This window comes from Equus asinus, chromosome 2 (assembly GCF_041296235.1).
Source record: "Equus asinus isolate D_3611 breed Donkey chromosome 2, EquAss-T2T_v2, whole genome shotgun sequence".
In the NCBI taxonomy this organism is placed as follows: Eukaryota; Metazoa; Chordata; class Mammalia; order Perissodactyla; family Equidae; genus Equus; species Equus asinus.
The window spans coordinates 122,001,688-122,017,010 of NC_091791.1; the positions used below are offsets into that span (position 1 = coordinate 122,001,688).

Here is a 15,323-nt window from a genome sequence, read left to right on the forward strand (position 1 = left end):
TGGAGGGTGAAGAATCAGATTTCATCCAATTAGGGTGGTCTCTTTGGCTTCTGGGTGGGAATGAACTATAGGGGTAAAAGGAAAAGCACAGATGCCAGAAAGAAGAATGTTGTCATAATTTGGGTGAGAGATGGTGGTGGCTTGGAGGAGGATGGTGTCAATGGAGATACAAGAAGGGCATTATTCAAAATATATTTTTGAAATAGAGTCAACAGGATGAATGACAGATTGAATGTGGAGAATGAGGGAAAGAGAGGAATCAAAAATGCCTCATAGCCTTTTAGCTGGAGAGCTGGTGACACAAATAACTGAGAGGGGGAGGACTGGGAGAGAATTTGAGAGAGAATGACTCAAGCTTTCCATTAGATATATTAAATTTGAGGTATATATTACATATCCCATGAAGATGTCAAGTAGGTATTTGGATATATGTGCTGGAGGTCATAAAAGAAATCGGCTGTGAAGATATATACGTGGGGTTCGTCACTATATAGATGGTATTTTAAGCCGAGAGACTGTATGGGACTACCTAAGGAAACTGTGTCGATGAAAAGAGGAGGGCTGGAGCATGGGAAATTAGAGAGAGTAGGAAGAGCAGAAGGAGTTTGGAAGGGAGACAGAGAAGGAGATAGAAAAGAAGAGCCAAGTGAGAAGGAGAAAAACCAGGATAGTGTGTCACCAAAGCCAAGAGAAGAAAGTGTTTTAAGGAGGGAGTATTGAATGCTCCTGCATGGTTGAGTTAAATAAAAATAGAGAAGGTACTGCTAGATTTGGAAAGATGGAAGTCACTATGAACCTTGAGAGGAGCAGTTTCAGTATGGTTATTGGGACCACTGGAGTTGTTTGAGGACAGGTGAGGGGCTGAAGCAGAGGCTGCTTTGCTCTGCTGAGGTCCCCCCTCCCTGCATCACAGTCCAGAAAGCACCTCTAGACAGAAATCTGGGGTGACCATAGTGCTGGCCTTGTTTGTTGCTCTTCTTCAGATATCACAGTCCTGTGCTGCCTATGGTATAATGTCTGAAAACAATTATTTAACATACTTGGTCTAGTTTTCTAGATTTGTACTGTGAGAGGGCAAGCCTGGTGCCAGTTTCTCTGTCATGGCTGGAAGCAGATGTTGACTCATTTATATCATGAAGTCATATTTATCAAACTTGATCTAAGCAAGGTGTCATGCTTAGAAAAAGCCTTTATTTTTACACATATTTTTTACATTACATACATAATGACTTCATATTTTTTAACAGTAAGTTCTTTAGCCCATGTAGAATTATTTTAGTGAAAGATGTAAGGCAACTGTCTAGCTTTTCACAAATGGTTAGCCAATTGTGTTGACTCAGTGTACTAAATAATTGGTCCTTTCCTTAGAGGTATAAATTGCCTCCTTTATATACCTAGATTTTACATATAATTGCAACTATATCTTGACTCTTTATTTCATTCAAAAAAATTGTCTGCCTGTTGCTCAAGCAGTATAAAATACTGACTACGGATAAAGTGCTGAAGCACCCTCCATAGAATAAAGTGTGCCAGAATACGATCACGTGGGGCCTGGAGGCAAAAAACATTGGCTTAACTGTCAACTGGGCAAGTCATTCAACCCACCAGTCTCAGTTTCTTCAGTGGTAAAATGAGAACAATGGCATTCCATTATTCCCACTCTCAAAACTCTGCACTCCAGCAGGATGGAACTCTGAACTTCTAAAATATGCCTTCCTTTTACACGTCTCTATGTACTGGCCCACACTGTCCTCTATGCTTGGAATTGCTTTCTTATTTTTCTCTTTTTGATAAACTTTTATTCATCATTTGAGAAGTGGATATAAATGTCCTCTCTTCTCTGATGCTTTCCCTGGTTACTCATCCTCTTCTTTGCTCTCCCAACAGCCAGTGTCCACATCTCATGGTGCTACAATTAATTTACTTGCCTGTCTCCTGTGGCTGACTCTAAACTCCTTGGGAATAGAAACTGTTTTTCTCATTGTTCTCTGATCACCAGAATTAACACTTGTAGGTGCTTAGTAGGCATTGGTTGGATGAACAGATGAATGAATGGACATCAACCAGGGCTGAGTGATGGTTCAGCAAACTGACCATCCCACACTGCCCTTGGTAAGCACACCCCAGATCAGATCTTTGCCTTTGCGGCCCAATTCCTTACATTCGTTTCTGCCTCCTGATGTCAGAGCCCTTCTCTCTCTGTGAGACTGCTGACCCTTGATGCTAGATCCATGAAAGCCTATTTAGAGTTCCTCTAACAACTGTCCACCTCTCTTCCAGCAGACTCTGTCCCCTGCTTTCACTGTGGGTTCTGAGCTCCTACTCCAGGGTTTCTAACCTCAAGACATTCACAATAAACCATCAGGCCAGTCACTCACTGGCCTGCCAACCTTTGGGATTGTGGCTATTTGGTGGTTCTGACTAGCGGCTTCCAACCTGGCCCTTGCCTTTCATGTCTCTACCCTTCCAGGGCTTACCAACTGAGCCAATGACCTCCCATCTGCCTGTGCTAGCCCCTCGAATTAGAGAGAGGCAACTAACGCTGTTGAGTAATTATTATGAGCCAGGTGCTTTGTGGATTTGCATTTAATTCTCTCAAAACCTTGTGGGATTGGGGTTATTGTTTCCATTTCCAGAAACACAGGGGGGCTAAAACATGCTCAAGCTTAAACAGAAAACATCAGATTCAGGAATCGAGCCCGTGTCTGACTGATTCCAGAGACCAACATTCCTTCCACATCTTCATTTGAACCATCTGGTCTCAGTTTCCTGTCATGTGGTCATCACTGACCCAGGATGTGCGCAATCCAGACGACTGGCCTAGACTCCTGGTATCATCCACGTGAATGGTTCTGTCTGGGCTCCCAGCCGAGTAGGTCTTCCCCTAATTCAAACTCCACACCAAACACTGCTTGGGATTTGGAATCAGAGCAGCTGCACTTCACCCAAATTTGCTTTCAAGTCCCACCTGTGTTGCTCATAGGCCAGACATTCTGGGGAAAGACTCATATCTTTGTTTCTTTGGCCTGCAATAATAATCCCTACTCATCAGGCTGCTGTGGGGAGGAAATAAATGGTCCCCTTGGAAAGGTCTGGCAGAGAAGAGTGCAGGTTAATGTGGTCCAATCCTAATACCCTATCCCAGAGAGCTTCATACCCACTCCCAGCCCATAGGGCAGACTAGCTCTGGAATCTGACTGCCTGGCTTTGCATCAACCATGTCTTATATATCCTGCATTCTGATGCTTTGATATCCGGGGCCTTGCTGACCCTGAAGGGAGTGTCCCTCCAAGGGCTGGCCGATTCCTAAAGATAGCAAACAACTCACCCTAAAGTGCTTATTTTTTAAATGCAAACCAACCATCCCAGAGCCCACACACCAACATCCTCCTTTATCAGACTTTTACAATCTGGTTGCTATCCACCTACCCCTAACTAGGGACAGCCCCTATGAAATTATTCAAACTAGCCAGTCAATCCTAAAACTGCCTACCCACCCTGCCTCATCTGTTCCTTCCCTTGGAAACTACAATAAGGGCCCTTTGCCTACAGTTGCCTCTCTCTCTCCCTCTCCCTCTGCCCCCTGCCAGACCCGGGTGCTTCCCTGTGTGGCCCCCCGTAGTGTGGCCCCCCCCCCTTGGGAATGATCTTTTCAGTAGCAATCATCTCCTGATCTTACTCCTTGACCTTACTGTATCTCAATTTTTTTCTGTTAATTCACTATTTTAAAGCAGCCTTTGAATCCAAGATTTGCATCAACCATGTCTTATATATCCTGCATTCTGATGCTTTGATATCCGGGGCCTTGCTGACCCTGAAGGGAGTGTCCCTCCAAGGGCTGGCCGATTTCCTAAAGATAGCAAACAACTCACCCTAAAGTGCTTATTTTTTAAATGCAAACCAACCATCCCAGAGCCCACACACCAACATCCTCCTTTATCAGACTTTTACAATCTGGTTGCTATCCACCTACCCCTAACTAGGGACAGCCCCTATGAAATTATTCAAACTAGCCAGTCAATCCTAAAATTGCCTACCCACCCTGCCTCATCTGTTCCTTCCCTTGGAAACTACAATAAGGGCCCTTTGCCTACAGTTGCCTCTCTCTCTCCCTCTCCCTCTGCCCCCTGCCAGACCCGGGTGCTTCCCTGTGTGGCCCCCCGTAGTGTGGCCCCCCCCCTTGGGAATGATCTTTTCAGTAGCAATCATCTCCTGATCTTACTCCTTGACCTTACTGTATCTCAATTTTTTTCTGTTAATTCACTATTTTAAAGCAGCCTTTGAATCCAAGATTCAAGACCCTAGCCAGGCACACCTCTCCATTTTCTCAACTGCAAAATGAGGACAAAACCCATTTCTACTTCGTAAAGTGTTGTGAAGATTAAGTAGTAGATTGCCTGGCACATGCTAAGTGGTCAACAAGGGGGATGACTAGTACGATTGTCACAGCTGTACATTCTGTATTTGCCAAGCACCCACCGCAGGCAATGTGCCAACGAGGAGTGGACAGGGCTCCACCCTGACCTAGACAATGACAAGCAGGTAAGGATTCTTCTCCATGTATTTCCTTGATCATCCAAATACAAATTGGGGCTTCCAAGGGCTCTAAAGAATTACAGATTTGCTCAGGAGAGGCCAGGAGTGGAACTTGGTTAACCTTAGGACATGAAGGAGCAGTTGTGTGGGATGGTTAGCAGTACCAGACCAGCAGAGATCACAGAGTGCTGCTGGCCACGTAGGGGGCTGGAGAATGGGTGGGCAAGTGGATGGTACTGCTACCTTGGTTTCAAAGTAGGGTTCAAATCAGAATACAGCAGTGAGCTAGGCTTGCTAAGGAGCAAGGTCAACGCAAGGCAAAAGATCAAAGGCCAGGAGTCAGGAGAGGGAAACTGGCCAAAGATAAATTATAGGAGCACATGCCTATTCACAAAATTACCAAGACCATTCTCTATCTGAGTGTATTGCAAGAACTGGACTCAGCCCAGCAGGGGGAGCAATGGCAGGGGTGTGAGTGTACAGACAGAGGATGGTGACTTCTTGGAATCCAGATACTCCTTGGTCCTGCACAAAACACAGGTCCCAAGAGCATTACAGACTGGATCCCCAGAGCTGGGCTAGGATGGAAAATGCTACATTGTTCCTGGGGTTAAATGATACTTTAGTTTTACAGTTCTACCAGTATTTATTGCATGCATACCATAGGCCAGTGTTGATAATGAAAAGGCTTAATCTTCCAAACAATGCAATAACAACTGTGGTGGAAGTGTGGGTGCACTGGGGAATAGTTCTTGACCTAGTCAGTGGAAGAAAAGGGTCAGAGAAGGTGTGTGACATCAATGATTCTCAAACTTGAGCATACATTAGAATCACTGGGAGGGCTGGTTAAATCACAGATTACTGAGCCTCCATCCTTCTTCCCACCTACAAGATTTTCTGATTCAGTAGATCTGGGGTGGGGCCTGAGAATTTGTATATCTAACATGCTCCTATGCTAACCTGCACTATGTTAGTTATTATTTTTCACAAGTAACTGCTGCCTTTCCCTACCAGTCTCCTTAGACCTTCCTTGAGCAAGAAGTCTTTTTACCATGCCAGTGATATCAGGCCAGTCCTTGTGACTTGACTTGGTAATGAGATGTAAACATGGGATTGTGTGTAATTTTGGAGCAGAAGCTGTAAGAGCCATTATGTACTTCTGCCATCTCTCTTTTCCCTGTCAGGAGACCAGCATGCCCCAGATGTGGAGCTTCTCATTGAGCCTGGGTCAGTAATGAAGACATGAAATCCAGCTGCACTGACCCATGATGGATTTCAACATGGGAAATAAACAAACCTTTGTTGCTATAAGCAACTGAGACTTGGGGATTGCTTCTTAGTGTGGCATATCATGGCCTAACTTGACTGATACAGAGGACTTCCTGGAGAAATAATACTGAGTAGAGTCCTAAAGATGAATTATCTGGGCAAAGAAGAGGCAGAGGTTTGAGACAGCACTCTGTGTGGGGTGTCTAGTGCATAAAATATTTTAGTATAGAAGGTGGTGGGAGAAGTAGGCAGGAGCCAAACCACTGAGTCTTGTATGTCAAACTTTATCCTGTAAGGGCCAGATGAAAGAAAACTCCCACGTAAAGGAAACTCACATGTAACGTGTCCAAAACAGAGCCTTAGGTACCTTCTCCATCCCAAAATTGTTCCTTCCAAAGTCCTTTCCAAGAAATTAAATAGCACCATCACTTACCCTTTTCCTGAAGCCAAAAACTGAGAAGTCATCCCAAATCAGCTTGCCTCATTCTCACCCTGCCCTCATCAGCAAGTTCAATTGGCTGCACCTACAAATACGAGTGCAGTCCTTTCCACTTCTACTGCCTCATCCTGGTCCAGCCACTGCCCCCCTCTCCCCTGGACTACTGCAGCTTTCTCCTGATTGGTCTCTCTGTTCCACCCTTGCTTCCCTTTATTCCATTCTCCACATTGCAACCAGCGTGATCTCTTAAAAATAGAAATCAGATTATGAGTTATGTCATCTCCCTGCTCACAACCTTCCATTATATTGAAAATAAAGCCTAACCTCCTTACTGTGGCCTGCCAGGCCCTACATAATCTAGCCCCTGCCTATTGCACTGCTCTCTCTTCATACCACGTTCCCTAGTCTAGTTCACTAAGTTCAAGCCACACTGGCCTTCTTCCTGGTCTTCATTCCCACCTCGGGACTTTTACACTGCAAGTTCCCTCTGCCAGAAATGCTCTTCCTCAGTTGTCCACATACCACATCCTTCAGAAAGCCTTCCCTGGCTACCCTAACTCAAGCTGTGGCTCTGCTCCTCTCTAAGTTGATTTCCTTCATTGCACTTATTTCTGTTTGAAATTTATTCATTTGCTTACTTGATTCTTATGGACACACTCATTAAAATGGACATTCCAAGACATCAGATCCAAGACATTCTTCATTCATTTGTTCACTCATTCATTCAAAAAATATTTATTTAAAAATGTACAAAATATTGTTGGCTCTGGGGACACAGCATGAACAATATTTCAGCTGCAAGCCACTGCCTTGCACCTTCAAGTTGCTTAATAAATATCAGTTGACTAAATAAATGAATGAATAAACCAAAGGGTAGGAAAAATGTTGGATCAGAAAGAAGCATATAGGTCATATATGCATTGCTAATGGTAAAAATGAACTTTAATAATTAACAAAATGCTAATTTAGACTGGCTGAGACATCTAGATCAAACAGCATTGGTCCCAGAAAAAATGAGCTAGGAAAAGTTCCCTCATTGGGACTTATGAAATTATACAAGAATCATTAAAATGTAGAACATGACTGAGTAACCAGCATAAAAATACCATGTACATTTCTTCTATTAGCAGGGTGACTACTCAGTAACTTATCAGGCATAATTTACTAAGTTCTTATACTTTCCTTGACAAATGAAAGGAAACTGAATTTGCAATTAATCACACTTGCACTGCTGATTTATAAGAATAATTTTATGTCCAGGATTTAATGAATCTTTCAAGAATTTTCAAAAACTGCTACAAATTGAAGTCAATTTTAGACAGCAAAGAGATGGTGTTTGCACGAGTTGCACTGAAGTACCTGTTGAAGTGCAGTACCTGGTTCCAGTCAGAAACTCGAATGTTGTCTTCCTATTTTCAGATACCAGAATATTTTTCACATAACATAGTATCACTTCTGTGTGAAGTCATGTATACCTTCTTCTTTCCATCACAAAGATTAATCAAGATATAAACCAGGGGCAGGCTCTGTGGCTGAGTGGTTGGGTTCGTGCACTCTGCTTCAGTGGCCTGGGGTTTCTCAGGTTCAGATCCTGGGTGCAGATATGGCACCATTTGTCAGGCCATATTGAGGTGGCATCCCACAGAGCACAACCAGAGGCACTCACAACTAGAATATACAACTATGTAGTAGGGGGCTTTGGGGAGAAGAAGAAGAGGAAGAAGAAGAAGAAGAAGAAAAAGATTGGCAACAGTTGTTACCTCAGGCACCAATCTAAAAAAAAAAGAAGAAAGAAAGAAAGAAAGGAAAAGATATAAACCAAATCCAGGTACAGCAAAATCTCAATAATTCAGGCTCATCATGGAGAAAGCCAGTGGAAGCTATGCAAAGCCTGAATTCTAGAGCACTAGGAAATGGCATATGGTTTTTTAAAATGTACATTCAATAATGTAAAGTAAGTTAACCAAGCACTGACTTTTGCTAGCACTTGGGGGGAGGAATCTAAATTAATGACAGATTAAAATGCCTTACAATAGTATATTGCATATTGATTTGTCCTAATAGGGAGGATAAACATTTTTCTCTACAAGATTACTTACATATTGTTTTCCAAATTCACTTTTTCAGAGCACTTAGGCAAAATTCAGTCCAAGTCTAGTCAATCTATATGCAAATATTGGATTTGTGGATCTGAATTGATATTTTATTGTAAAACTAAAAAGCATTCTTACACCCACTGTTGCATAGTTACCCTGACATTCTCCAAGATCTCATAAGAGATTTCTTTCTGTGTTTGGGTGTCAAGATATTAATTGCTTTTTGCAATGTGCTATGACTCATGTTTAATCACTTTTCTTTAATGACTCAAGCAGGGAGCTCCATGACATTTGTGAATGGCAAAATGAGATAAAAGAAGCTGGGTGAATTCTCTCTTCAACATCCTGCACAATATAATTTCACAAGCGAGAAATGTGCTAACGCTTCTGCCCAAGTCAGCTATTATTCATTTACTTCATAGTGAGGAAGGCCTTAATGTCTCTGGGATGAAAAAAGTTATGTTGATGTTATACTTACACAAAAATAGATGAATAGACAAATGGAGCAGAAAAGTCCAGAAAACCATATATATATTCAACTGACTTATGTCAAAGAGGGAAAGATGATCTTTCTAATAAACGGTGCTGATCAATGGATATCCAAATGGGAAAAAAACATATCTTAACTCCCTACCTCCCTTCAGGTATAACTATCAATTCCAGAAGGAGTACAGACCTAACCTTGAAAAGTAAAACAATAAAGCTTCTATAAGAAAACATAGAGCATTTTCATGACTTTTGACTCTGTAAAGATTTCTTTTTTAATTTTTTTGCTAGAGTTTTTTTTTTCTGGGAAAGATTTCTCCCTGAGCTAACATCTATTGCCAATCTTCCTCTTTTTTTTTCTCCCCAAAGCCCCAGTACATAGGTGTATATTGTAGTTGTAAGTTCTTCTTTCTGAGCCACCACCACAGCATGGCTACTGACAGATGAGTGGTGTGATTCTGCACCCGGGAACTGAACCCAGGCCACCAAAGTGGAGTGCGCCAAACTTTAACCACTAGGCCCTCAGGGCTTGCTCTGCAAAGATTTCTTAAACAGGACTCAAATTGCCAATCATAATGAATAAAATGATACATTTCTATATTAAAATAAAGAACTTCCATTGATCAAAAAGACACCATGAAGAGAGTAAAAAATGCAGCTCACAGAATGGAAAATAGTATTGTAATGTATATCTGACTAATAACTCATATCCAAAAGATATAGAGAATTTCTACAAATTAATAAGAAAAAGACAAACAACCTAATAGAAAACTGGCAAAAACGTGAACAGGCACTTCACAAAATAAGATATTCAAATGACCAATAAACATACAAAAATGTAGTAAGTCTTATTAGTCATCAGGAAAATGCAAATTAAATGCACAATGAGCTACCACTACACACCCAGCATAATGGCTAAAATGAGAGACAGATGAAGCCAACTGTTGAGCAGGATGTACAGCAACAGGAACGCCCATATATAATGCTGATGGGAGTGCAAATCAGTAGAACTATGTTAGAAAACTTTTTGGCTGCATCTACTAAAGCAGAGCATAAGCATATCCCATGATTCAGCAGTTTTACTCCCAGGTATACCCATAACAGAAATGCACACATATATTTACCAAAAGACACATACAAGAATGTTCATAGCCCCAAACCAGAAGCTACCCAAATGTCTATCAATGGCAGAATGGATAAATAAATTGTGCTATATTCACATCAGTGCAAAGAGGATGAGAAAACTACAACCACACACAACAACACAGATGTTTTTTTCACATCACATTGAGTGATAGTAGATAGACAAAAAAGAGTATATATTGCAGGAATGTATTTACATAGAGCTAAAAACAGGCAAAACTAATATGCACCCTTACAAGTTAGGATAATCATTTTTCTTTGCAAGGTTTTAACTAGAAGGGGGCATGAGGTAGGCTTCTGGTTTTGATCTGGGAGATGATTACTTGGATGTGTTCAATTTGTGAAAAATCATCAAGCCGGACACTTAGTATTTGTGCATAAAACTGAACACTTACAATTTATGCATAGAATAAAATCTCACTGCAAGATAGCTTACGATTTTTCTGTTTATTTTTAATTATATTTCGAGAGGCAGATTTTACATGATAGCTTCAAACCAACCATTGTGCGTTAACCAAAGTTCATACAAGCCATTTGAAAAAAGATCTAAAAATGTGCTTAGTTACTGGTATTATATAACATTGATCAAGCACCAAGAGTGTGCTGAGAGCTGGACAGACAAACATAGGAAAGACAAGTCCCTGCCTTCACGGATCCCCGTTCCTTTAGAGTGTCGCACATACAACTTCACTTTACATTTCAAACCCTTTTATTCATAAGGCATAAATAAGGAAGTTTGTTGCATTTCTCATTGTTACTTCATTAAATAACTAATACCCTTTTCCCCAATTATACCAATAATTACTAATATCTTTGCCTTAAATACAAATTTCTGTAATACAATATACAGTATATGCTGATTTGGTATTCACACAATTGACCACAATATTCTTGCAAGTTGGTTATAATATGAATCATGTTGAATTTCAACATTCACAAATTTTTAGACCACTTAACAGAATCATTTACTGTTGGCAGAGCTTTTTTTGTTAAAAAGAAAAAAGAGAGAGATGCCGTTGCTCTTATATTGATAAACTGTAAACAAAAACAGCACCGCCTTGATTCCAATAAAGGTATCAGAACTTATGGCACAGAGGCCGGCCCCGTGGCTGAGTGGTTGAGTTGGCACGCTCTGCTTCGGCGGCCCAGGGTTTCGCTGGTTCGGATCCTGGGCACAGACATGGCACTGCTCATCAGGCCATGTTGAGGCAGCGTCCCACATGCCACAACTAGATGGACCCACAACTAAAATATATACAACTATGTACTGGGGGAATTTGGGGAGAAAAAGCAAAAAAAAAAAGATTGGCAACAGTTGTTAGCTCAGGTGAAAATCTTAAAAAAAAAAAAAAGAACTTATGGCACAGTCAGAACAGTGAATTTTAGCACATCTATTAAACTAGCCTTGCAGATATCAATCACATAGCTGCATGCCCTAAAATACTAACAATTTATGATCAGCTATTAATGGGTGACATAAGTATGATTTGCTTTACTGTACTTGCAGTTTAAAGAAGGGAGTACTGGTGTAAAATATCTGAAAACTGTGAGCTGGGAAATTATTTTGCTTTTCTGCAAGGCTGTGTTCAAAGCAAATTCAGACTAGAAAAGAGGATGAAATGATTCTGCATTTAATCATTGGCTAAGGATATCTGATTTCAAAACAATCCCTTAAATAACAACATCTGAGTGTTCATTTTTTAAATGCAAAAGAGAAATGAAGTGAATTTTGATAGTGTAGTGATTTTAGGCTCAGGCACAGGAAATTATACTCTATGTGAAAATGCCAGAGAGTGTGGTATGAAATGGCACCCAGTACAGAAGATAGGCCAGTCCCTATGTCACCTGCAGGGAGCTCATAGCAGCAGGAGATGAGAGGTAAATTTTAGAGGGATGAGTAGATGTCTCCTTCCAAGTCAGACTCTGGTCTTGCCCCATTCTGCAAACAGAGGGATGGAGGAGCCAGCGTGAGGATGGGGTCCAGGGAAAGAAGGCTTTAATAAGCTTGTAGTCAATGGAAAGAAAGGACCCAACTGTGAACTTCACCTGCTCTAGATCCCAAGACCCCAAGCATCCATCAGCTTCAAGCTGTGGCACAGGTCCATAACTTGACAGCAGACTGGAAACTATCAGGCTGAGGATGACACTTTTCCAGAGGAAACCACTTGCCTTTGAGCCATCACTGTCTGGTTCCCAAGAGTTTTACCAGGTCTGGATGTTTCCATTATGTGGCAATGATGTTGAGTGGAATTTTAAAGCTATACTGGACTTAGAGCAAGACTAAATTTCTCTGACTACCTCCACAGATATGCAAGGTAGAAGAAAATTCTACAGAGTCCCTTCCTTCCACGTGTGGGATGGGGCTTATAGTCACACTCTCCTTAGGTAGCTAGGCACATGGACCAAACAAGGCCCATTAGGAATAGATTCATCCAAGGGCAGTGGCAATAGTGGTTTGGTACATCCCCCATCATCCTCCCTGGCAAATGGAGGAGCCCGGTTGGGATTTGACAAGATTTTTCTTATCCTGGGTAATAGCATCTCCACTTCTCTGCAAATCATGGAGCAAAAGATTGGGAACTACCTATCTCTGATGCTCTCGTGGCTTAATCTGTGATAAAGGGGAGAATAGTAGGACTAGGTTGTGTTACAGAGCCATACTTGTTGGGAGGAGAGTTGGGATGGCAAGAGTAAGGTAATCTAGTATTCCCTTTGGGGTGAAAGAAACAACCTTATTGAATGTGCCCAAGTGAAAAGAGAGCACCAAAAGACTAAAATTCTGACAATGGACAGTAATATATATATATATATATGTATAATTTTCAATTGTAAATCCTCAGTTTTCCATACTAAGGCTTAAGTTTCAGTCACCTAGTCAAAAATCCATACATGAACATGAGAATAGAAACAGACAACATGAAGACCTCCAGAAATAAAGGTTCACTACAGATGGAAGCATCCATCCTTTATTTGTTCACAGCATGAAATGTTCTGACTACCCCTTAAGATGAACAATAGAGTTATACACAGCAAGCTAAGCACTATTTGGAAGTTTTTAGGATGGATGCTGGACTCCTATTGCTTTAAAATCTGAGGTGTTTCCTAAACCTCTCTTTCAGGAATTTATTATATCATACAGAGTGATTATTTTTACTACCAAGATCTATTTATATCCCACCTTGTTCTCAGAAGAATTAATTAAGGTAGCTAGTTTCTGTCAATCATTTTTCTCTAACTTGTAACAAGGCATTAGAATCAAATGCTGAAAATGACTCTGTCCAATTGTGTCAAAGCACCATTCAACAGGTGGAAACTGAGATCAAATTCTAATGAAATTACAACGGCTTCCTGTACACTGGAGAAATCTCACTCTCAGGTTATTTAACAGAGAAGACAAGAGACCAAAATCAGGTATTTAGACAGACATATAGATAGATAAACGGTTAAATAGATAATATTTTTTGCACTGCTGACAAGTATTCAAAACTCTGGAGTAGATGTTGGAGTAGCTGAGAACACCTCAGTGCCTTTATCGTATTATTGACACACTTTCAAAATCTTTTTAAAGCCACTGGAAATGGCTGATATTAGTGATGCACAGATACCATGGTCTACAGTTAGAATGTCAAAGTTTACCCATTGTCTCTGCTCTTCAAGGCACAAGGACAAGTTCCAAATTCTTCAACTCATCTGAGAGAAGCAGAGCATCTGGTACCACCAGGAGATAGAAGCTCAAGGAGTGAAGCCACACACCAAAGCAAGAATGGGAGATCCTTTGGGGCGGCTGCGATTTTCAAACATTGACATTACATTATTAGCAAGCAGCTCTCCCGTCTTGGGGTGGGGACAGGAAGGTCTCCTGGCCCGAAGACCTTGGCCTATTCAGCAGAGAGAGCGCACTTTACACCATGTCTGCTTTGGGAGTTCAGCTCCTTCCTACCCTGGGCACAAGGAAGAAGGTCCAGAATGCGTCCATGAAGATCTGCAGTGAAGATCATAACGATGACAGAAGGGCAAGAATGAAAAGTCAGTAGCCCTTGACAAAAGTCAGCAGAGAAGTAAGCTCCTTTATGGACAGGTACCCTGTCCCTTCACCTGCAATGGTCTAGGAACATTAAGGAAGATAGAATCTCTCCTTTCGTCCTTCTCATTTTGCCACCTCCCTTAGCTTCCTCCAAAAGAGGCACGTATTAAATATCTTCTGTATAACATATTCCTTGCCATGAAACTTCATCAAAATGGAAGGAATCCAGTCAATCTTCCTGGAGTTTTTTGTTTGTTTTTCTCTTGGAGTTCAATTAGTATCTACTGGTAGTCCATTACAATTATTTTGGTAAGAAAAGATATTGCACTTGTAAAAATGTATCCGAATGTAATTAAGTCAAAGCTAATAGGTAGGTAGATTTCTCCCTAGAATGCAGACTTTCTGAAGACCATCTTCAGCATTTGCAGAAAAGCCTCCATGATTTCATCTCTATTTCAGCAAACTGTTGCCACATTGCGGCATAATTTTACACTACGGAGGGAGACATTACTAGTCATAAGCTGTACACAACGTTGCATCCAGAGGCTCATGATTTCATTGTGCAAATGGGCACAACGATGACAAGGATGACTGTGCAAGCGGCAGCAGCAATCACAGCGGCTATCTTGCAGATCTTGGCTCGTCTGAACTCAGCTTCTTTACGTTTTAGTAATGAGTCATAGCCTGGAGTATAAATATCTTCCATCCAATATTCTAAGTTGTTTGGGTTTAAAGATTCTTGTGTCTAAAAGTGAAGAGAAGATGTCAGAAATATGGTGAATACTTGCAACAAGGTCCAAGACATTCTGACAATCGTCGCTCCTGCAGCACCTAAGAATTGTGTGCAGCTGGCAGTTAGAGATGACCGAGGCATCCACCACGGCCCACCAGCCCGGCCTGAGACAGGCTGCCAGAGACTCAGGCTCCCATCCATCACAGACTGCACCTGCCCCTCCCTTACTGCAAATGTCATGATGTTTTTGACACAGGGAACCCCATGGCTCCTCTATTCACGAGCAAGCAAAATAGGGTGGAGACAAACAGGACTTTAAACTTTAAGGATATACAACCAAGAATAGGCTGCCCCCGCCAGAGGAAGTCTGAAAAATATTCTCCACTAACAGTCCTGAAGAACAGAGCTGTTTGAAGCAAGACTATTGTATCGCTCTGATTCAGTTCTCAGTTCCTTGGAAAAGCTTCTACTGAAAAATCAAAGGCAACTCTCGGATAAGCAGTTCAAACAAAACATAAAATATTTCAATTTCAAACATTTGTCTGAGCAAGTCAGGCCACTGCTCAAAGTCAAGGCCTACAGACCGGTGACAGACCA

At 41.4% G+C, this 15,323-nt stretch overlaps 1 protein-coding gene across 1 annotated transcript in view; it reads right to left on the reverse strand.

Annotated features, from left to right (window-relative positions):
- Nucleotides 1-4,068: 4,068 nt before the first annotated feature.
- Nucleotides 4,069-15,323, reverse strand: part of MINAR1 (membrane integral NOTCH2 associated receptor 1) — a 48,413-nt gene continuing 37,158 nt past the window's right edge. Inside the window, exon 4 of the mRNA XM_070504371.1 lies at nt 4,069-14,738. Within this exon, the coding sequence (XP_070360472.1) occupies nt 14,541-14,738 (198 nt within the window). The 3' untranslated portion in view covers nt 4,069-14,540. The remainder of the gene's footprint in view (nt 14,739-15,323) is intronic.